This window comes from Aptenodytes forsteri, unplaced genomic scaffold, assembly GCF_000699145.1.
Source record: "Aptenodytes forsteri isolate BGI_AS27 unplaced genomic scaffold, ASM69914v1 Scaffold227, whole genome shotgun sequence".
Classification (NCBI taxonomy): domain Eukaryota; kingdom Metazoa; phylum Chordata; class Aves; order Sphenisciformes; family Spheniscidae; genus Aptenodytes; species Aptenodytes forsteri.
The window spans coordinates 1,562,248-1,584,264 of NW_008795365.1; the positions used below are offsets into that span (position 1 = coordinate 1,562,248).

The 22,017-nt window shown below is 39.2% G+C and overlaps 1 protein-coding gene across 1 annotated transcript in view; it reads left to right on the forward strand.

Annotated features, from left to right (window-relative positions):
* The window catches only part of WDFY3 (WD repeat and FYVE domain containing 3), a 185,528-nt gene that overhangs the window by 87,895 nt on the left and 75,616 nt on the right, over window positions 1–22,017 (forward strand). The window contains exons 13-19 of the mRNA XM_009280240.2: window positions 3,500–3,693; window positions 5,853–6,310; window positions 8,376–8,459; window positions 13,916–14,093; window positions 15,182–15,396; window positions 17,126–17,238; window positions 19,385–19,616. Of these exons, the coding sequence (XP_009278515.1) occupies window positions 3,500–3,693; window positions 5,853–6,310; window positions 8,376–8,459; window positions 13,916–14,093; window positions 15,182–15,396; window positions 17,126–17,238; window positions 19,385–19,616 (1,474 nt within the window). The remainder of the gene's footprint in view (window positions 1–3,499; window positions 3,694–5,852; window positions 6,311–8,375; window positions 8,460–13,915; window positions 14,094–15,181; window positions 15,397–17,125; window positions 17,239–19,384; window positions 19,617–22,017) is intronic.

Below are 22,017 nucleotides of genomic sequence, written 5' to 3' on the forward strand. Positions count from 1 at the left end.
CAAGATAGTGGTTTTTTTTTATCTTGAGTTTCTTTGCTATTGTTTACCTGAAGGCAACCACCACACCCCATCACTCTCCAACAATACAAGACCTACTACAAATTATTATAGTAACACAGGTTGTATATGGGAAAATTTAAGCACATAATTAGACATGTAGTTTGCTGTTGACAGTGTCATGTCTATTTAAATGTGATTAAAAATGCTTGCATCTTTAGTGAAAGATGGCTTTTAATTTTTAAAGACATATGCCTAGTCAGTATGTATAAATAGGGCTCTGTTATGAGTGTCCTTTTCTAAATCAGGCAGGTTTATATTATGGTTCATTAGCCAAGACTTAGCGACATCGAAATAGACAGTATGTATGTATCATATTAGTAAAAACTGTCTCTGAGAGCTTGGAAGTAACAGATTGAGAAAGGGTAATAACTGTTTTTAAACCCTTTTTGTCTATTCTATTAGATGAAGAAGAAAATGAGCAGGTGGGGGGAAACAGACACCACCCTGAGCAACCAGGAAGTTTCTGGCCTTGGAGGCCATGAAACATCCTTATTTCAGCAGGGTTGGTTTGGGTTTTGGTTTGGTTTTTTTTCCTTTTTCTCAGTTCTGACTGGTGTTTTCTCACTTCTGGTTTTGTTCTTGTTTTCGTTTAAGTAGGAGTAACTACAATCTGTGACAAATGGTTAAGAATGAAATCCTGAAAATTGTCCAACTTGGTTGACAGCTCACTGTTTAAACATTAACTCCTGGGCTAATGGCATAAAGCTTGTAGCTTGGGGGGTTTTTTTCTGCTTTTGCCTGGGCAAATTTTTTTATTTAAATTTAGGCCCAGTGTTGGAGCAACCTCCAGTGTTGTCTATGTCATTTCACTATTGCACTTGTTTTCAAGTTCTGTTGCTTGTTATTTCAAACTACTTTCAAAGATAGCTTTTGAATTCTTCCCACTGAGCATTTCCAACATCTGCCAGCTTGGCTTTGTCCACGTACTTGATAAGTAAGTTCTTCATTCCATCAGGAAAGGCATTATTCACAGCAGTCAAGATAAACCCCAGTGGCATGTCCTTTGCCAAAACAGAAAGGCATTGCAGCGAAGCAGAGGTTACTCCAAGCTGATGTTTCAATTAGTTATGCGTTCAGGCTGTTATGATCATGTTTAGACCATTTTGTTGGGTTGCTTATGAGAAAGCTGTGGATGACACTGCCAGAAGCTTTGCTGAAGTTGAGATGTGTCTCCTTTGCCACTTCTCTTTTGTCCACCACGTTACCTTTCCTGTCAATGGAAAGGAAAAAAACATGATCTTTGATTTACTAGATGAATCTGTTCAATGATGAATCAAGAAGCAAGTGAATTAGGCTGAAATAAGGAGGTTTTAGAGAGGAACTGGTATAGATTACAGATGAAGTGCATGAATCAATTACACACTTGCACATTTATTGCTCAGCTTTGGTTTTGCCATGTAAGAAAAGGCAGAATTAGAAACGAGTCAGGAAGGAGTGGCACGAAGGTACATTGTGGGGGCTTCCATATAAGGAGAAATTGGGAAAAAAAAACAAACCCAAACCCAAAAACCTCAGAATTGTTTGATTTCTAAGGATGAATGAGAGGAGATGGTGTAACTGTGTGATGAATAACATCTCTGAAGGACTGAAACTGCCTCATATTTTAGAAGCAGCAGGTCTTGGTTCACAGGACTGGACTACATGCACCTGTGTGGCATCAGGGTCTGTGATACCTGAGCCTTGCTCCTGTGAGGTATGGATTATGATCTGGCTGTGGTAGCATCCACCTGACTTGTGACAAATCCTTGGCCGCTGTTAAACAGCGTTCCTGACCTCACCTAGGAAGTTGAAGGAGCCATCAGTACCTCATTGCTACTTCTTGGTACTGAGTTGATCTCTGAGTCCAACAGAGAAACTACACAGGGTAGTGTAAAACACATCAGGGCTGTGGGATGATGCCACAGATGTTGTTTTTGAGGACTCCTGGAGAGTTCAAGGGCCTCATTTCATCAGTAGCTCTCCAAGTTCAGGAGTATGACAAAGCTGTACAGGAGGAGTTAAAAAACCATTTCTCAAAGAAGTTGCGGTTGCTGTCTGTGCAGTGTGACTGGGATGTGAGCCCCGTGGCACTGCATCCAGAGGCCAGCAGAGGTTTTAGGTTGTCGCAGAGAGGCATAAATAGGCATTATGCAGCCTTGCAGTGCTTCATATCACACTCAAAGCTTGGTTTCTGATCTTAAACCAGTATCTCTGATAAGGTTTCCTGAATATTGCATAACTGATAACTGAATTTCAAACAAGAAATTTGGGTGTCCAGACCCAGACAGGTTCACTGGATAGTTGAGAATCTAGACCGAGAGTGGGAGAAGTATAAAACGTTACCTCAGTCTCTCTGAAAACAAGAGACCTGACCACTGAGGAGATGCGCTTTGCCTGTAAAGGGATGCAACCAACTTAACTGTCTCAGGGTCTGAGGCCTCTCCTTTTGCCTTGTCCAAGTCCATATCTCATCCAAAGAACATCGGAGAAAGCAGGAGGCAGGAAATTGGAAATGGATAGTGGGACTAAGGTTTGTATATGTACATTAGAGGGAATAAACATTGTCCTGACTAGCTTGTTAATCCTGAACTTGGTCATTTAAACTGCTCTTTCAGTTTGTGTTCACAAGGAAAATGATCCCTTTTGACATAGTAATGCAGCATTGATCCATTTCCCTACTCTGTTTTCATCTTCAGTAATTAACATAGGGCAGTACTCTAGGTGCTGACACTGTACTAAACACATTTTATGTGCCATATATATATTCCAGTTCGGTTTTTATGATGTTTTCAGAATAAACTTAATTTAATTTTCAGTTAATACTGCTCTGTGTGTTCTTCTGAGTATCCAGTAAGCTTGAGAACCATTATTTGACTTAAGCTTTATCTCTACAGAGATAGGTCTTGCCACAAGAAAACTTCTGCAGAATCTTACAAATCTTGTGGATAGACCGAATCACTTCTCAACCAGTGCTCCTAGTTTGCTTGTCTTGTCCAGAAGCAGCCTAGTTATATTTTTGACAATGAACTAAATGTAATATAAACACTGTTCTTAACCGAAACAGCATATAGTCTTCACTAAAGATGGAGGGTTTGCTATATTGGAGGGTTTGCTATATTTTTTTCTTTGTTTCATCCTGTGACTCTGAGCTCTAGCATGAAAGGAATAACTACTGTTGGAGTAACAGAATTATTGAGGAAATTCTTACCTGCATCCTTGTACTCAACACCTATAGTGAAAAATATTATCAGAAGAATATTGTTCAAGTTCTGTTTTAATTTGTGGTAGGAGAGGAAAAATAGTAGTAAGTCATTAAACATCCATAGGGCTAAAACCCTGCCATTCAATCTGTAGAAATGAAAATAAACACCTTTCATGCTTTGTTGTTGTCATTATTTGTTACTGATCGTATTTTTCATACTCCTTATGCACTTATCCCCACCCCCTCCTTTCTGAGTAGGTATTTTCAGAGAGTTTGGTGGTGCGAGATGCGTGCACAACATAGTAAAGTATCCCCAGTGCCGACAGCATGCCCTGATGGTCATCCAGCAGTTGGTGTTATCACCTAGTGGAGAAGATGATATGGGCACTTTGTTGGGACTGATGCACTCCGCTCCACCTACGGAACTGCAGCTGAAAACGGACATCTTAAGGGTAAATGAAGTACTGCTCAGGACTCTTGCTCCTGAGCCACTTTTTTTAAAAAAGAAAACACTGAGAAGGGGATTGGATTGGATGGATGGTATTTAGCTACTGAATGTAGATTGTCTCTGGAGTTGAAATGCGTACATTTGATGCATGGTCTTTATTTTCTTCCATCTGTCTATGGCAGGTTTCAGAGTCAGAGATGAAGGCTAGTGAGTGAGTATGTTTTTAGCATCATCACTTGTAGTTAGCCTCAGTTTATAGGAAATGAGATTCTACAGTTACGATAATCCTCCCTGGCGGAGTATTATTCAGTTAAAAATAATGAGGATACATGGGGGGGGAGAAAGCAAGCATGTAACATGTTTATTTTCAGCGCTGGCTTGTGTTTTCCTGTGGCAGACCTACTTTATTTTACCAATTTGTTAGTTATAAATGCTGAATTAGTTAATATAAATGTAAATCGTAGAAGATCAAGCCAAAGAACTTGCTTGCTTAAGCAAAGTAGTGGAAAGGTAGGAACATAAGGCTGCGAGTGGAGGAGGAAGAGAAGACTGTCATCTGTTCTCTACCGTATTAGGTTTTTTGGCTGCTAAGCTAGACCCACAAATTCTTCTCAGAATAGCTAATGTTATTGTTGTAAATTGACATAATACTGTCATTTTAGGGTAGAAAAGCTGAGGCAAGTAGTAATAAGTAAATGAGTCTTACCGGAGAGAACTCTCAGACATCTAGGATCACCTCTGTTAAAAAGAGCTGTAATATTTCTCTGGCAGATGAGCAGCTTCATATTATTCCAAAAGACAGAAAGGAAAGCTAGTAATAAAATTATTCATTTGACATATTTTGTCTATCAAGGTCTTCAGTTGTTTTTGAGCATGTCTCATTCACAATACTTAAAGGGGGAGAACGGATATTGCAGTTCCCCAACGGATTTAACATCCAAAGTCAGGGTTTCTGTCCTTCATCTGACCTGTTGTATTTGTCTTCCATTGGTGCTGTTTTCAGAAGTTTTGGTTATGGAACTGACAGCCCAGAATGGTACAGTGATGTTTAAACCTTACCGTTTATCCAGGTTTGGCAGGAAATGAGATACTGCCTTCAAAGGAATGACAGTCTAACGATTTCACTACCCATCTTCTGAGTGCTTAAAAAAAAAAAAACAAGCATGGTTCTGAAGAAGTAAACTCTTGGTCATGAAAGATTCCCCGCCCCCCTAGCCTGGTTTCCTGTATCAATAACATTTTTCTGTTGTTTGTGATGCTTTGTGTAGAGAGGCTTTTTCTTCTATATTCCGTATTCACATGTGGGTCAAACTTCCCATGACATCTGTTTTTTTTGTTTGTTTTTGGTTGGGTGGATGGGCTTCCCCACCCCCTGATTTCACAGAAAAATGAGTAGTATTCTCTAGTACCCAGAGTCATGTAGTTGCCGCTGTTTGTACTGTGGCTTTGTATTTGTTCAGCAAGTAAGGTTTTATCCATTTTTGTTTCTCTCTCAGGCTTATTTTTGAACAGCAACTCTTAAAATCAAGTTTCACTCAATTCAGAGATTTATGGATTTCATTGCAGAGGAAGGCTAAAACTAAGTGGGTTTTTTGAGCTAATTCTTTGCTGCCGTTGTTATCTTTGAGTGCTGTTTTGGCTTCATAGCTGCCAGGTGCTTATGCATTGTAGATTTCTGGAACACCCGTGTTAGGATGCTCCAAGGTTTAGATTTCTCATTGCTACAGGCAGTCATTTGCCCACTCTTGTTTGAAATTGTTTGTGAAGTACGATGGCAGAGTAGATTCCTTTCTAATAGCTATACTCTCTGCCTTATCACTAAGGGAATTACCTGGGGATTTTGGGTTCCATTCTGTGCTTGGTCAAGTCTTTTCTGTTGGCAGGTTCATTCATCTCCTTAATTTCTATTTCTAAATTAGGGGCAATGTTTTGCTTTCCCCCCGCCCCACTCTATCTTTTTTTATTTTGTAAGCTCTTGAGGATGTGGACTCTTGCAGTATAAAGTTGATCTTTGGAGACTTCAGGCATTACCAAATTCTTACAAATGACGTGAGAATTTTGCTAGTGTATCAAACAAAAATGTTCCTGCCTGTTTTCAAGCTGTTTGTAATGCTGCTGCTTTTTTTTTTTCTTCTTTGTTTTGATTGTTTGTTTTGTCCATAGGCCCTACTCTCGGTGCTGAGAGAAAGTCACCGCACAAGAACTGTTTTTAGAAAAGTTGGTGGATTTGTGTATGTCACATCTTTACTCGTTGCTATGGAAAGATCTTTGTGCTCACCGCCTAAGAATGGCTGGGAGAAAGTAAACCAGAATCAAGTGTTTGAACTGCTTCACACTGTCTTCTGCACATTGACTGCAGCAATGCGCTACGAGCCAGCCAACTCTCATTTCTTCAAAACAGAGATCCAGTATGAAAAACTGGCAGATGCTGTTCGATTACTTGGCTGCTTCTCAGACTTGAGAAAAATAAGTCCCTTGAATGTCTTCCCTTCAAATACACAACTATTTCAAAGACTTTTGGAGGATGACCTAATATCCCTGGATTCTGTGTCACCTACGCTAAGACACTGCAGCAAACTTTTTATTTACCTCTACAAGGTAGCAACAGATTCTTTTGACAGGTATGAACTTGGCTTTTTTTTTTCTTTTTTTCTCTTCCCTCCCCTCCGCCCCAGTGTTACCCAAAATAGTTTTCTTCAAATATGTTCATTGCAAGCTTTTGTATTTCCCTTTTAATCTATTTCTTTGTTCCTTCACTCCAGTGAGAGGAATGTAAGGTGTCAACATCTGACCAAATATTGACTTAGCTTGCTGATGTTCTCCAGGGTATGCAGCATTCTCTCTGATGTTGAATGTTTTTGTAATGGCAGCAATTAAGTCAGTTTATGGTTATATTTGATGTGTTGAAGCAACCTGTTGGTTGATAGGCAGACTGTCTGGTTGCTTTATCATACAGAACTACTAGATTTTTATGCTTTTATTAAGTAAAATGAAAAATTGGTTGTTGAACATCACACCTGAAGTTCATGTTTCCTTTGATAAGGGACTTTAATTAGATAATATCACAATGGCTTTAGAATCATAGAATCATTTAGATTGGAAGAGACTTAAGATCATCGAGTCCAACTGTAAACCTAACACTACCAAGTCCACCATTAAACCATGTCCCCAAGTGCCACGTCTACACATCTTTTAAATACCTCCAGGGATGGTGACTCAACCACTTCCCTGGGCAGCCTGTTCCAATGCTTGATAACCCTTTCGGTGAAGAAATTTTTCCTAATATCCAGTCTAAACCTCCCCTGGTGCAACTTGAGGCCATTTCCTCTCGTCCTATCGCTTGTTACTTGGGAGAAGAGACTGACACCCACCTCGTTACAACCTCCTTTCAGGTAGTTGTAGAGAGCCATAAGGTCTCCCCTGAGCCTCCTTTTCTCCAGACTAAACACATTTAGACTAGACATCTTGTTTTAGGTGGATTGGCATGTTCTTTAAGGTTCTAGCTAGTCTGTAAATTACTGGTTTTTAAATTTAACTGGGAGACACTCCCAGATTTAAACAACTAGAATTTAAATTGTACTTAAATTATACTTGAGATTTGAAATGAACCATAAAGTCTTTTGTTGTCATTTTGAATCAACTTTAACTTACTGAAGTATGTTTTGAAGATTGGCTTGTCTGAAAGTAGTTGTCACCCATAATTTAAGGTACAAAAAAGTAAAACACAGACCTAAGCTTTGTGTCTGGGACCTTGGAGCTGCTGCACCCCAGCTATTTAATGCATGTGCCCCTGTTTTTCTAAGCTGGGCCACCTAGTTAGTCAAACACAAGGTCTGATTTTCCAAGTGTTGAAAGTGTGGCTGTGTATGTTGAGATATTAATGAAGCTGCCAGTTGGTCAGGCTTTCTTAAACTAGGTGACTAGTAAAGTACAAACTTCATGTTTTTGTTACTGAAAATTTTGCCTTATTTTGAAAATAAGCAGCAAATCTTAATGCTTTTCTCGTTTAAAAAAAACAAAAACAAAAAACAAAAAAAAAACGAAAAACCAAGTACAGAAATCAATTTATTTGATCTCATTTTAAAGTAGTATTAAATCATTCAGATGGAGGAGGAAAATGTGTATTAAGAATATGTTGCACATACTGTAGAAGTTATAACATGGGCTAACAGTAGAGTATGAGGAATCAATGGGGTAAGTAAATCCCATGGTGGTGTTGCATAAGCTCCCTCACTGAGTTCCTTTTTTTTTTTGCTGTCATCTTCAGTGACTGCATTCTCCCTTCTTTCTTAAATTTTCTGATCATCATTCTTTGTCAAGTTTACATTGATTTTATTTCTTACCCATGTTGGTTATAGTTAATTTGCTTAGGCTTTACTTTCTCCTCTCAATTTCGGCTGTTTAACATTGAAAGATGTTCTGTTTTGCTAGCATGGTCATATCAATAAACCTCTGCAGAGTAATGAACAAGCACTGCAGAGTCATGCCATAAAACAAGCACACGCATTGCATGTCTGCATGTTTACCTGATGCGTGTCATTCAGTAGCGTCCTTTGTCGTCCATGTTTTTTCTGAAGAATGGATCCTAGTAATGATTTTATTGGCACTTTTGTAAAACTAACAAGCTTATGGCCTCTGGTTTCTTCTCTAACCTCTCTGCCCTACCCCTGTCTGTTTTGTCTGTAGTCGTGCAGAACAGATCCCTCCTTGCCTGACAAATGAGACTTCTCTCCCCTCTCCTTGGGGTACGCCAGCTTTGTCCAGGAAAAGGTACCGACCCTTTATAGAGAAGTTGATCTTGCTTCTGATTTCTCTGTCACTGTTGTGTTTCTTAGTTCTTGGGGATTTTTTCTCTCAAGTTGCTATTTTTTTCTGAGGTGTGCATTTTCACTTGTGTGTTTACTGGATAAAATAAATGTAAAGGTATGTTTCATAATGAATCCTAGGTAGTGATGCTAATGTATGAGATTAGAGATGTCTCCAGACTCTTGAGGCACTTAAAGTTAAGCTCATGATTCAAAAACAAATAAGGTCTAGTATAAGAAATGGTCTAAAGGAGGTATAAATGACACTCTCAGGAGCAGTTCAAAGAAGTTCAGGCTGTGCTAGTAGATTAATCAGTAGCAGGATTTTCTTTTTTCTTGACTAATTTTTCAAGAAAAGGTACTTTCAGTAGGAAGGTGGATGGCTTGTTAAGGTGCTCATTTGTTAGTAATTGCACAGAATAAAAAATAAAGAATGAACCTGTCAGTACTTGACTATTAAATGATGTAGAGGCATGCTAAATTAAAAGGTTTGGAAAGAAAGCACAAATGGCACAATTCAGAAATCCTAGCACCTGCTTCCCCACCCCCTCCAGCCCCAGCCAAGCTGCTATCTTTCTTATGCATCTTAGTGTCTGGTAGATTATTTTTTCTTTTTTTTTTTTTTTTTTTAAAAAAAAAGTTTATTAGTTCAACAACAGTATGACTTACAGGCCTGTGCAAATGATGAAAATGAGATTTTTCCTGGAGCCCCCAGGGAAGGGGGCAGCCATTTGTTATCTGACGATGCAGGTTTGGCAGAGATTTGCTTTTGAAGGCTAAAAAGACGTTTGAAGGACGGTGGGTTATCTGAGGTGCAGGTGCCATGTATGGAAAATATGGTCATTCTTGCTTGATGTTTGGCTTAAAATACACCATCAAGTTTGATATTTGGAATGTAAAATAGTTTGCAAAGGGAAACAACCAAAGCTGCTTTTGGAAGCTGCTTTGAAAGGAGGTATTTGTATTCGAGCAAGTTAGTAAACAGAAGCCTTTTTCTGTCTTGCTGAGTGATGTTACCCAAGTCCTGTCTGGGTATTCTGCAGGGTCTGGCTTGGACAAGGCCACTTTCCTGACAATCCAGAACCTCTTAGGCTGTTGTTTCCGTTCTTTTCTAACACTGAGGCATTTAGGAACAAACGTAGCAGTTGCATGTTTCACAGAGAAAACCTTAGCTGCCAAACTCCTTTCCCCGTCATTTACTCTTGAAGAAACTTGAAAGAAAACAGCGTTTCCTGTGGAGGCTTTTTACAGCTTTGACCCCAATATTAACCTCTAGCATTATGGTTTGCCCTTTCCTGTACTACTACTTGCTGTTCTCGCAGGTGTAACTGGCATGGCTGCTCAGGTTCACTGAATTACTCAAACACACAGGTATGTGAAGGCTTGCAGCAGAAGACATGCAGTGCCTTGCAAACAGGAGCTGATTCCAGCGTGTAATAAATGAGAGTGCCAGATGGGTAGTTGACACAGCCTGGTAATTAAAATATAAGTATATGTATATATGAATAGATATGTTAGGCCCAGGGTGTAATGAATAAAAGCGTGCCAGATGGGTAGTTGACGCAGCCTGGTAATTAAAATATAAATACATGTATATATGAATAGATATGTTAGGCTTCCTTTGTTTGTTTTTTGTAGTACTGAAAATGCAAGCAGTTACTTGAAAAAAAAAGTGTGGTATGTGGCAAGGTAAAGATTGGATAGTTTAAAAAGTCAGTATCCTTGTGGGGTGCTTTGGGCAATTCAGGTAAGCACCAATATAGTAACGTGGGTACTTGCTGAGGTAAAGGACTGTGTTTGACATGGATCTTCACAAACAAAAAAGGCCTTTGGGTGATAACAAGTTGCGTAAGACTCAAAGCAAAAGTGGACAGAAAGAATGATCATGCTGGCCTGGGTGACTTTTCAGATCCTTTCTGTAAAAGCATGTAAGACAGGGCTAGGCTTTTCAAAAAGTCTGTTTGAGCAGCTGTCTGCTTTCTCATGGTTGTTCAGCATCGTGCTTGTCATTCCTAGTGAATTCAGTGCCAGTAGCTGGGATCTTCCTATTTTCAAAAATAAGCAACTTGGGTTTTGTAGTCCAATATTATTTGATTTTACTCTTTTTTTTCTTTTTAAATGTCAGATACGGTCAGATCCTGTTGAAGTTGACTCTTCTGAGAGAAGTGTTTGCTCTTCTCTTATTGATTTCTGTCTCCTTTACTTTGCTTCCCCAGGATCTCCCTTGTTGCTGTGGCCTGGTTTTCTGCCTTTTGACTTGTATAGACAGGTGCCTGAGGAAGAGCCCTGTGTTGTTTGGCTAAAAGAGCAAGCAGACACTGTGCACACAAATAATTCTTATAAACCAAAGTAGTACAGTTCTGGTTTTGATGCACGCAGTCTAGAATGGTTCTGGATATATAGATATGCTAGTGTTCTCTCTCAGACATGTCTGCTACTTCTCAAAGCTGTATTTCCCTGAGGAGTGGTGCCCTCCAAGTGTGATCCTTTATGTAAACAGAGTAGATAGGACTCCTCCAGCACATGCGTTGGGATGGTGGTACATAGCTGTCCTCCCTGTTACCTGGAATGCATTGTTCTTCCACCCCTCCTGTATAATTTGAATCGAGAACTACAGCTTTGCCAGTTGTTTGCTGTGAATTTTGTCAGAAAAAACTTATCTTGACAGGGCGTTCTCCCTTTTTTGAGAGGATGCTTTGGGCCTGACAGGGTGAAGTAGAGAATAGAATGTAACTTTGACTTTAAAATACTTTTAGCCATTGTTTTTACAAAGTTTGGATGGTGATCGCTCTTGGGGAATGTTATGCAGAGTGTTTATCTACAATAAATCTTACTTATTTCTTTGCAGGTGAAAATGGTGTTATAATTCTCATCAAGAGTTGTACTTAATTATATAATTTAAGTTTTAATTTTTCTTCAGTTTTATTTTTTGTTAAATTAGACAGATCTCTGTGTTCCGTACACTGCCTTTTTTCCATTGTCCACTTCTTCCTTTCTTCTCCTTTAAAGAGATCATATAAAGAATGTATAAGCATGGCTAAATTAATTTGTTGCGGGTTCTGCACTGACCCATAGACCTGGGTAACGTTCGATGAATACTTTGGCAGAATTTTGTGGGGTCTATTTTCTTTTCCCTGCCTAGAGAAATTTTTTTAACTGTTTTTTTTTTCTTCGCTGTTTTGATACAGTACTCCTTATATGGAAAAACTAAATATAGAAGGTATTTTAAAATGATGTGAAAAACTTTAAATAATAGATGCTTTAAGGACATAACTTTTACTTAGATTGCTAACAGAAAAGCAAATTGCCTAGTCTTAACTGTATCCCCTTTTCAGTTTGTTATATGTAATATTGAAGTCCAGGCCATTTGAGGCCAGGATCACTTGCTTGTTCATGAATCATACTGAGCAATGGCTCGGGTTTTTATTAAGCTCAGAAGTAAAATTTGTGCTTAAAAATGAACAGAAGCTTGATCTTCAAGAATGTCTTGGAGTGGAATTTCACTAGACTGAAGAGCATTCTTAAATACAAATGGATATTTAGTTTTTTAACTGTATCTTGTAAAACTTGCATTGAGATGCTCAAGGTGACACTGGAAAGAGGTAGCAGTTTTCTTCTTCAGATGAAGAGCAGTGCTGTTAGGATGCATGAGAAACAATTGCTCATGTTTCAATCTCTGCATTAAGACAGAGAAAAGGGTTGAGATAACATCTGTCTATGATAGTATTACCAGTTGTTCTTCTGTTCTTAATTCCATTTAATTTTAAAAGAGACAACAAAGCCTTCTTCTACCTGCCAGATGTTTCAATCAGTGAGTCTGCTAGAGAAGTTTAGGAAATTGATGGTTAGAGAGTTTGTAAAAACACTAGAAAAATTTATTTGGGCAGGTATTTTTCTTAGTGGTTGGTTACGATAGAATTGCCATACTATTTCATGTTTGCTGTAAGTATTACCTGAATGAGTAAAGCATCAGTAATTTCCTCTTCCTTCAAAAACTCTCTTTTAAAAAGTGCTCTTGGATTGTTCCAGATGCCAAGTTGTTGTTGATCTGCCATGAGCCTTTTCAATAGGAACGCTTTTGTTGAAACATTGTTTATCCAGCCCATTTTCCAGCCAGCAGCAGCAGATTGTGTTGTACTTCCTAGAGTCCTGTCTTAGGCTAAATAATCCATTGCCTCAGCCTTCCCCCACAAATGACGTTTCTTGCTGGGGGGGGTGTGTGTGTGTGTGTTCAAGATGCAGCCTTCAAAGTGTTTAGGACAGAATTGAGCCTGCAGCTTTCCTCATCTCCCATCTATGTCCTGTTTTTCCCAGGAGAAGACTTCCTAGTTGGAAGTGCCTAACGGGTGAGGCACAGCGAGTCTCTGAGTGTTATTTCTGTTAGGGTTAGGGGTTAGGTAAATCTCTGTCACTGAGAACAGGAGAGAGGAAATGCCTCTTTCAACTGATTTGATAGGAAGAGACCCATTTTTAACTGGATTCACTTCTTGTAAAACGGCAGGCAATATTTGATCTTCAAGAAAAATTGTTACGTAGAGTTTGTTTTCTTTCTCCTTACAAATAAGCATATACGATAAGTACTGTGAGAATATGGGTGGTTTTGGCGTTTTTGTTTTGTGTTTGTTTTTTTTTGTGGTGAGTATGAGCCTTTCAAGCTATCTTTTGCTTCTAAAGTACCATCTTGAAAGCATATGTTCAGTAAGCTGCTTGTGCTGTTTGTGTGTTGAATCTTGTGCTGAAAGAATGGCATCAAGCTGATATCTCCAAGAGTTTCAATGAGAAACATGTCTACAGCTCTCAGCACAAGTGGTTGCTTCTAAGTCAGTGTGTCAAAGCCTCTTTTCCCTGTATCAGACTTAAAGCAGCTTGATGTAAAACTAAATTGCCGTAGCAGTCGTGGAAATACTGAGAGCATATGGACTGCTGGCACGAGCGGACACAGAGACCAACTTTCTGTTCCTGTAGACTGGTTGGAGATTGCCGAGAGTTTTGTGATAGTGCATTTTATAATCAGTTGTTAATGAAGAGCAAATGTGGAGAAGTGTATTCAAAACTGAATTTGTCCCCCGGAACAGGAGCAGTGGTAGCTTGCATGCTGCTGTCGCTGTGTGCTGCCACTGCAACTAGAATGAAAAAAGGGAGGTGATAAAGGCAACCTTTACGTTCTTCAAACTGTGTAGCATGTGGGGAAAAGACTTCTGAGTTCAAGCATAGTCGAGAAATTGAGACCCTTACAGGTTGTCTTTGGGGAAACATGTCCAACAGGTTTGAGAAGAGGAAAGTTCTTGGTCTGTCTAACTGGGGGAAGAGAAAGGAGAGGGGAGTAGTGTCTATAGGCCAATTCAACTTTACAGCTGTTTGAAAAATGCAAAGCTCATAATAGATGGGTGTTGTAACTGTGGGATGTTTTCTGTCCTGCAGGCACGCATATCATTCTGTTTCAACGCCTCCTGTTTGCCCTCAAAAAAACATAGCTGATGTGAAACTCCAAACAGGACCCACATCCGTACAAAGCTCTGATGCAGTCATTATCCACCCTGGTGCTATGCTCGCGATGCTGGATCTTCTGGCCTCTGTTGGATCAGCTACACACCCAGAGGTAGGGAAAAAATTCTGCTGTCTTAAGCTTTGAGAGTGACTGGGAAAAAGGATGGCTATGGGAAATAGGAAAACCAATTATGTCCTCTCATTTCATGCTGAGAAGCTAGTACATTTCACAGACTAATGGAATTGAGTAACTGTGGTGGCATACAGGTCTGATACAAATTGTTTTATTTTATAGGCTTTGTTTTGTTTGTATCTTTCAAACTCCTGGCAACAATGTAAATTTAAAGAAATGTCTGAAGTGGCCATCAGATAAGTTTCCAAGCATTGTGATGAATTCTTGTTTTCCCTGATGTATCATGTGTTAATGCATAGTATGAGGAGGACATGGGATTGGACATTATAGCTCGGTGTTTACATGCTGTTTGAAATAGCTAGAATATGTTCTAGCTCCAAAATTGTACTGCCTGCTTTGTACAATTCCCAAACCAAAACCTCTACTGGTGGTTTGTATATAAAGGATTTGTTTGACATTTTTTGAAGTTGCTTAAGTATTTTTTGTTTGAGATATCTTCCCTGAAGAACACTGTTTATTTAAAAAAAAAAAAAAAAAAATCCGAAAGCTTACAAGAATTACTAGACTTGATTCCTCTTTCTTGTCCTCTACTGGTGATGAGCGTGGCGACTTTCTGTCTTCAGGGCATTAATTTGGCAGTTATGTTGCATATATCTTAAATTTTGTAGAGATGATGATAAGTTACTAGGAGTAGCTTAGCAGTCACAAAAGTAAAAGTTCTTAGTACACTCTAAGCACATGAAACTTCTAAACTGACTCACTTCTGCTGGAGTGAAAAAAGGAGAGGTTAGTTTAACCATCCCTACCTGAATTGTTTTTCTTTGCAATGGTCATGGTAATCCTTCATACAACTTATTATCCTTTTTCATAAAGAGATTGAAGTGTCTCTTCACCCACACACGCGCGCACACCCCCAACACACACACATGCACATATATTTAAGTATAGGACATTTTGTGTATTTATTGCTAATGGTAGTTTCCTTTTCATTATTATGCATAAGGGCTTCCTTTTGTTTGCCTTCTCAGTTTGTGTCTTCTCAAGTTGCTTGCTTTTCTTTTTTTCAGCATGCACTGGATCTCCAGCTGGCAGTGGCCAATATCCTGCAATCTCTAGTGCACACAGAGAGAAACCAGCAAGTCATGTGCGAAGCCGGGCTCCATGCACGACTTCTACAAAGATGCAGTGCTGCTCTGGCTGATGAGGACCACTCGCTGCATCCACCACTCCAAAGGATGTTTGAAAGGCTGGCATCCCAGGCGCTGCAGCCGATGGTGTTGAGGTCAGGAAGATAGCATTGAAGTCTGGTTGAGCTGAGCCCTGCTGCCTGCGCTGTCGCTGGCTGGCTGTAAATGGCTCGGATTGGTAGAGAGCATAAGTGACCTTGTGTGGTAGTGATCGCATGGGATCCCATTTTATTTCTCATCAAATAGACTGTCTTGCTTCTGTTAATCAGCATGTAACCCTGGAGACGTTGGGAATTGGAGGGCAGGGGAGGAGGAAGTGTGGAGCAGGGAAATCTGTTTGGTGTTTTTCACAAAGATTGTACTGAAGTTAAATGCTTTCTTCCTTCCTGCAAATCTTGAGAGGCTATCAAAAATGCTGTTCCTGGCTAAGTCCTCAGGAAGAGGAAACGTGATGGTTTTAAAAGCAACACTGCCATAGAAGAGGATGGATTCCTAGACTTTTCTGTGCAATGTTAAATACCTCAGATTGGAAAAGGTTCAGGCCAGCAGTTTTATTTAGCACTTTAGTTTGTGTGAAGGAAATGCAGGAATGTGGTACAAGAAGTGTCTGGAAAAATCTGGGGATGCATAGCTTTAAAAAGTTGATCTTTCTGCATATTAATGCAAGTAGGTTTGTACATCTATGCTAGTGCTAGAAAAGCAAGCTTGAAAAGTTTATGTGCATATTTTGAACCATTTGTTAAATACCCACGCAGTTTTATGATGCTCTGGATTGCTTGCTAGATTCTGGGGAGACCTTCTTGCGCCTTTCAATGTAAAAAGGGGGCTTATAAGAACGATGGAGAGAGACTTTTTACCAGGGCCTGTAGTGACAGTCCCAGGGGCAAGGGTTTAAACTGAAAGAGGGTGGATTTAGACTGGACATAAGGAAGACATTTTTTACAGTGAGGGCGGCGAGACACTGGAAGAGGTTGCCCAGAGAAGCTGTGGATGCCCCATCATTGGAAGTGTACAAGGTCAGGTTGGACGGGGCTTTGAGCAACCTAATATAGTGAAAGATGTCCCAGCCCACAGCAGAGAGGTTGGACTAAATGATCTTTAAAGGTCCCTTCCAACCCAAACCATCCTGTGATTCTGTGATCTCAGATGGAATAAGGAACTTCATTGTGTTATCTCCTATGGATCGCCAACTGGCTGACCTGCAGCCAGGACAGCTGGTAGGTTCACTTCAGTGGCATGTAGCCATGTCAGAAATGATTCTGCAAGGAGCGTGCTTGCTGGTAGTTGCATCACAGGGACTTAACGTTCCCTAAGCATAGATACTGATAGCCTAGGTAGCTGTAGATATAGATACTATAGTTATCTATAGATCTAGATGTTGATAGCTGTGAAACTATCCCCAGCCAAATAGGACGCACGGATAAAACGAAGCTGAGGTCACTTACTTCAGCCTGTGGTCTGCCTTTCCGGATGAGTTCAGCTTGCTGAATGTGCATCAGTGAGCATCCTGATGTTCTCCTGCAGGATGCAGCAGCCTCCTGCCAAGTCTTTGGAGTTAAGAGAAGGGAATTGGGAGCTTTATCAGAATTGTTTGATTAGTTAAAATAATGTCAACTTTTGAGAGCATGTGTTCAAAACTTAGATGGTTTCGAATGGATCAAATGTGTTTCTTGTAATTATGCATTAGTTTATTTATTTTCTTAGTTAAAAGTTATGTTCGTTACAAGTAATTACTGTCTTTTTAAAAAATGGTATTAGATTTGGTGCCATTCTAGGCAAATAAATAGACAAAATGATTTGTAAATTTTTTATTCTCTTTCTTAGGGAATTTTTACGCTTGGGAAATCCTTTGAATTGCGGAGCTTGGGACAAAAAGCTGTTGAAACAGTACCGCGTGCACAAACCCAGCTCACTGAGTTTTGAACCGGAAATGAGAAGTAGGTGCTGAAGTGCTAGAAATTTGCGTAAAGAATGCTTCACTGACGTCCCCCAATTGCATACTTACATAAAATTTGTAGATAAGCATCCAGAAAAACCTAACTTCGCCCCAGCTTTGTATGAATGTGAAATCATCAGAACAGTTTGACTGGAAAAAGTTCTAAGAACAGAGGGAATGTAGTACTTGTATTTAATACATATCCAATGAGGTAATTATAATTTTTTATTTTAGGAACAGTAACTATTAAATATGATAGTAGTTTGCTTTTAAGTCTTGAGTAGATCCTGAGTTTGTAGTTATTTAACAATAAAAGGAAAAATATTTTTCTCAGATACTTTCATGTGCACATCACGTCATTAAATCTATGTAGTGTCTCTCATGGGTTCAGTAAGGTGTCAGATAAAATAACTGAAATTCCTACACTTAAGCATAATTCCGTTTATTTCAGCTAGACTCAAGGACCTGGCACATCATTAGTATCACTAATAATGAGAAAGAAATAGAATTAAAAAGAAAAAAAAGCACGATTTACTTAATCTGGCAGAATCTCAATCTAATAATCCGTTTCTCTTATGAACAGGTAGAATTTGGAGTTGAAACACCTACTCTTAATTATTTAAAGTTCAGCAATCCCTTTTTAACCATTCATTAATTTTTCATGGTAAATATTTGCAATGGTTTTACTCACTGCTCGCTTTCAATATGTTTACTTTGCTAGTATATTAAAATTGAAATCTTTAATAGTATGTGGTAAGCATGTGTTGAATTATGAGTGCATAGTAACTCAAAAATTTTCAAGAAAAAGGACAGACTTACACTAGCTTTAAAAAAAAAAAAAAAAGCCGGGGGGGAGGGACACCACAACAACTCAGTTTCAGTTTTAGTCCTGGAATTAACACCGTGGGAAGGTATTCACAATGTATTTTGAAAGGATATTCACTAGATAGTCCTAGATTATAGATACACATACATACACGTACGTGGTGGAAATTTTCATTATACCTTTGTGTGGTATCCTGTCAGGGAAGTTCATCCATCTGATAGAATACTTCATATTCTATCAGTAATTACACATCAGCTCTGATTATCATACTGGAAAGTTATATCTGTTTTCCAGCCATCTAATGAATCAATCTGATAAACTGCACTGAATGTCTGTAACGGATGGATTCCTCCAACTGATCCGAACCTCTCTTCCACATGCACTCTTTCCTAATATTATCCATGAGTTGCAGAGCTTGGGAGTAGCTGTTTGTGTAGTATAGGAGAGTCTCAGTAAATGGTAATACAAAGAAATTATTGATAAGTTTCCAAAGCATGTGATACTTATTTCTAGGTGTCAACTCAGTCGTTGTATGGTCAGTTGTAACACATAGTTAAAATGTTTCAATTATTTAAAAGGAACTAGAAAGTATCCTGGATGGTACTGAACTACAAGCATTAAATAATGAAATAAATAAATAAAATAAAATAACTTAATTCATGTTATGTCATCAGGTTCAGTACATTTAAAAAGAGGAGAGAAGGAGAGATTCAACTTCTCTCAGCCAGCGCATAATTTACTTATTTATTTTTAATAGGGTATTATTATGGGGAAAAGTAAACAATGAAAATTGTGAAAATGTGAGTCTGAAAAGTTTTCAACCTAGGAAAGAGAAGGCAAAGCTAGCTTCCGAGTACCGCAAGTTATGTTAAATTTCCTAAGCTAAGCTCACTGGGCCTTTCTGCTTATTGAGAGCTCTGAGAATTTTAGCTCAGAGTTACTGCATCTGAAGTACATGAAGCAGAGTATTTCCTGCCTGTTAAGTCAGGTAGCAGGAACGCGCCTGAAATGGAGCCTCTGCGAAAGGAATGCTTTCCCAGTGTTAGGTAATGGGATGGCCTCTTGGCTCAATTTTTTGGCTTTTTCCACAGACTTTCTGTAATACCTTGTGCAAGATGCTTGTCTGTCTGCCTCAGTTGAACGTTCTTATAATGAGAACAGTAATTCCCAACTCATAATCTTCTAACTGAGAGGCTGAATTAGTTGACGATGATTGACAATTCAGCTATTGCACTGGAAGCAGTACTTGAAAAGTCCAAATAAATAGCCTGAAAATGCCTCTCTTTTGCAATGCTGTGTTGTTTCTTGGCTTCTACTGTAGATAGCATGGTTACCTCAATGGAAGGTCTGGGTTCTGACAGCGTCTTCAGTTTGCATGAAGACAGCCACTATCGGATAAGCAGGAGCCTGCTCAAGCCAGCAGAAGGGAGCACAGTACCCCTGACGAGAGTGAAGTGTTTGGTCTCTATGACAACCCCACATGATATCAGGCTTCACGGATCATCGGTTACACCAGCGTTCATTGAGTTTGACACGGCTCTTGAAGGGTTCGGGTAAGGTCCTACAGTGCTTTCAAGTAGCATGGGGCACAGTTCAATGTCTTCTTACTTTCTTCTTTCAAAGAAATACTTGTAATTTTTAATGGACTGTTTGCAAACCAGAGACAATTGAATTCTTTAAAGAAAAGAAAGGAATACTTCAAGCCACATAAATTTCCACTCTGTCATTAATGACTTGAAAACAACGCTTGGTTGCCATATATGAAAGTAGAAGTCGGTATGTATCTAAATGTTGATAGTACTTTCTCAGTTCTGGATTTCATGTGCCTTTGAAAAACGAAGGAATGCCAACATACCCTTGCAGAAACTCATTAGTTGCTAGGGTTTGTGTGCAACATTTGGATGGCCCAAATGCTCTGAAACCCACTTAAAATTGCTGAAGAACTTGGAAATGAGGAAGTGGGCAAAGCAGAAGTACAAGTGAAACAGAGAAGGAAGCTATGTTGAGTCCAAATAACTGGAAAAAGCTGATTATTAACAGGAGGTGTAGCCTGAATATAACATTTAACTGATTCCGTCTTTTAGCACCCAGTATCACCTTCATTTACTGCTTTTTTCCCCTCTCTCTAATTAAACACCTGCTGAGTGAGGCACTTTGAGGATCATGTAATATGATTTAACTTGACTGTTCAGAAGATGAAAACATGACACCATTCTCAGCATCTGTTTAAGGAAAATGTTGTCTTTTTGGTTATAAAAATGGAATAGAAAAACCTCAAAACACTCATTTTGTCCTGTGCTAAAGGGTAAATATCTCAAAAATAGCTATAAAAATTCAGACCAATAGTATAAGGAACAGGTATTTCTTAACTGCCTGCAGACTGGTCCATAGGTGGAGGCTTGCCAATAGGCTGAAAGTCAGTGTCTCAGAGAGGGCAGTGTTGTGAGGTATGTGCAAGTCAGATAATTGTGAATGGCACCTCGAATGATAAGTAATTGTTCAAAATTTCTCAGAAGCTTGGTTAAAAGCTTAAAAACCTTGACTAGAAGCTTTATTAAAAGGTTTTTAGTGACGTGAACCACCAAAAATGACAACTGCTGTGAAGGCCAAGAGCGTGACAAATTCTTGTATGAGATGAGTGCTCCTCAGTGGTTTTTTTTTTTTCAGTCTCTTTTTTAAAAGAATTGTGAGAAGAGGTAGAAATGATCTGTTGTCCACAGCTGTACCACAATTTCATAAAACCACAAACAGCCCCACCTTGCAGAATTGTTCATCTTGTCTTTTTCTTTCTAGACCTAATATTTATACTACTGTGTTACTTAAATGTATTTCTGTTCTGACGTGGCCTTTGACAGAGCCACTTGCATCTTAGTGCACTTGTTCCAGTTTATTTGGGATGACTGGTCTGAGAGCACAGTCCAGCCTGGATATTTGGGAGCTCTGCTGCTCTGCAGTCTCTTTTCAGCTTTGCGAAGCAACGATGCAGTGTCCGTTTTGCATCTAGCCTTCATATCCAATATAGTCAGGGACAGACTTTTCTTTGAAAACAAATGGTACTCAAAGCTCTGTTCTACATCCTTCATAAGAGAAAAGAAAATGGTTTGGATCTAAGAAGAACTTGAAATAGGCTAGCAAAATGAATTGTCAGTACCGCGGTTGCTCCAGGATATTTGTAGGTGCTGGTAACATGTCCAAAAGTAATCCACAAAATGCAGCTGTGACTTCTTGTAATTTCAACAAGTCACCTAAGAAGGCTGCTATAATCAATAAAAAAAAATCTAAAACCTTTTTGGTCTGTTTTAAAGTGCCAGGGTATTTCATGAACTCAACAGTTGGCAGACCCTTGCAAATTGTCTGCTTAGAGAGAACATGCTTGTAACACCATTGACCATGGGGGATTCGCCCAGAGAAGAACAGTTTCAAGAGGGAGGAAGAAGTACATAATGAGAACTGTAATCAAAAGGAAGATAGTAGTGACCAGAACCATGGACTGCTGTTGCTTTCAAGATGGGTGGTCAAAGTTAACTCTTTATAGCTTATGTGAGAACAAAATAACTCCTAGCTCTGTCGGGCAACTCAGCTACAGTATACTTAAACTAGCCTGCTGAAGTGTAAATGTCAACAAAATGATGATTCTTCAGCAAGTGGAAGAGCCGTCATTTTGCCTCCAGTAGGACAATCTATACAAACTGGAAGCTGAACACCTGTGGGGATTCACTCCACCTCAGTAGGCTGGTCACTGAAACCATCTGGGCTCTTAAAATCTTCCAGTACCTAAGGGAGATACTCCTTATATCTGTTTCCATTGTGTCCACAGCATTGGTGGCTCTTGTAAGGACCAAACGTAGCTAATTTCGTGAAATACGATGTTACTGGGGGAGCGTACATACTTAAAATAAGAACACCATAGTGTGCAATTACCAGATCTTTTGAATGTTTATAGAATCATAGAAT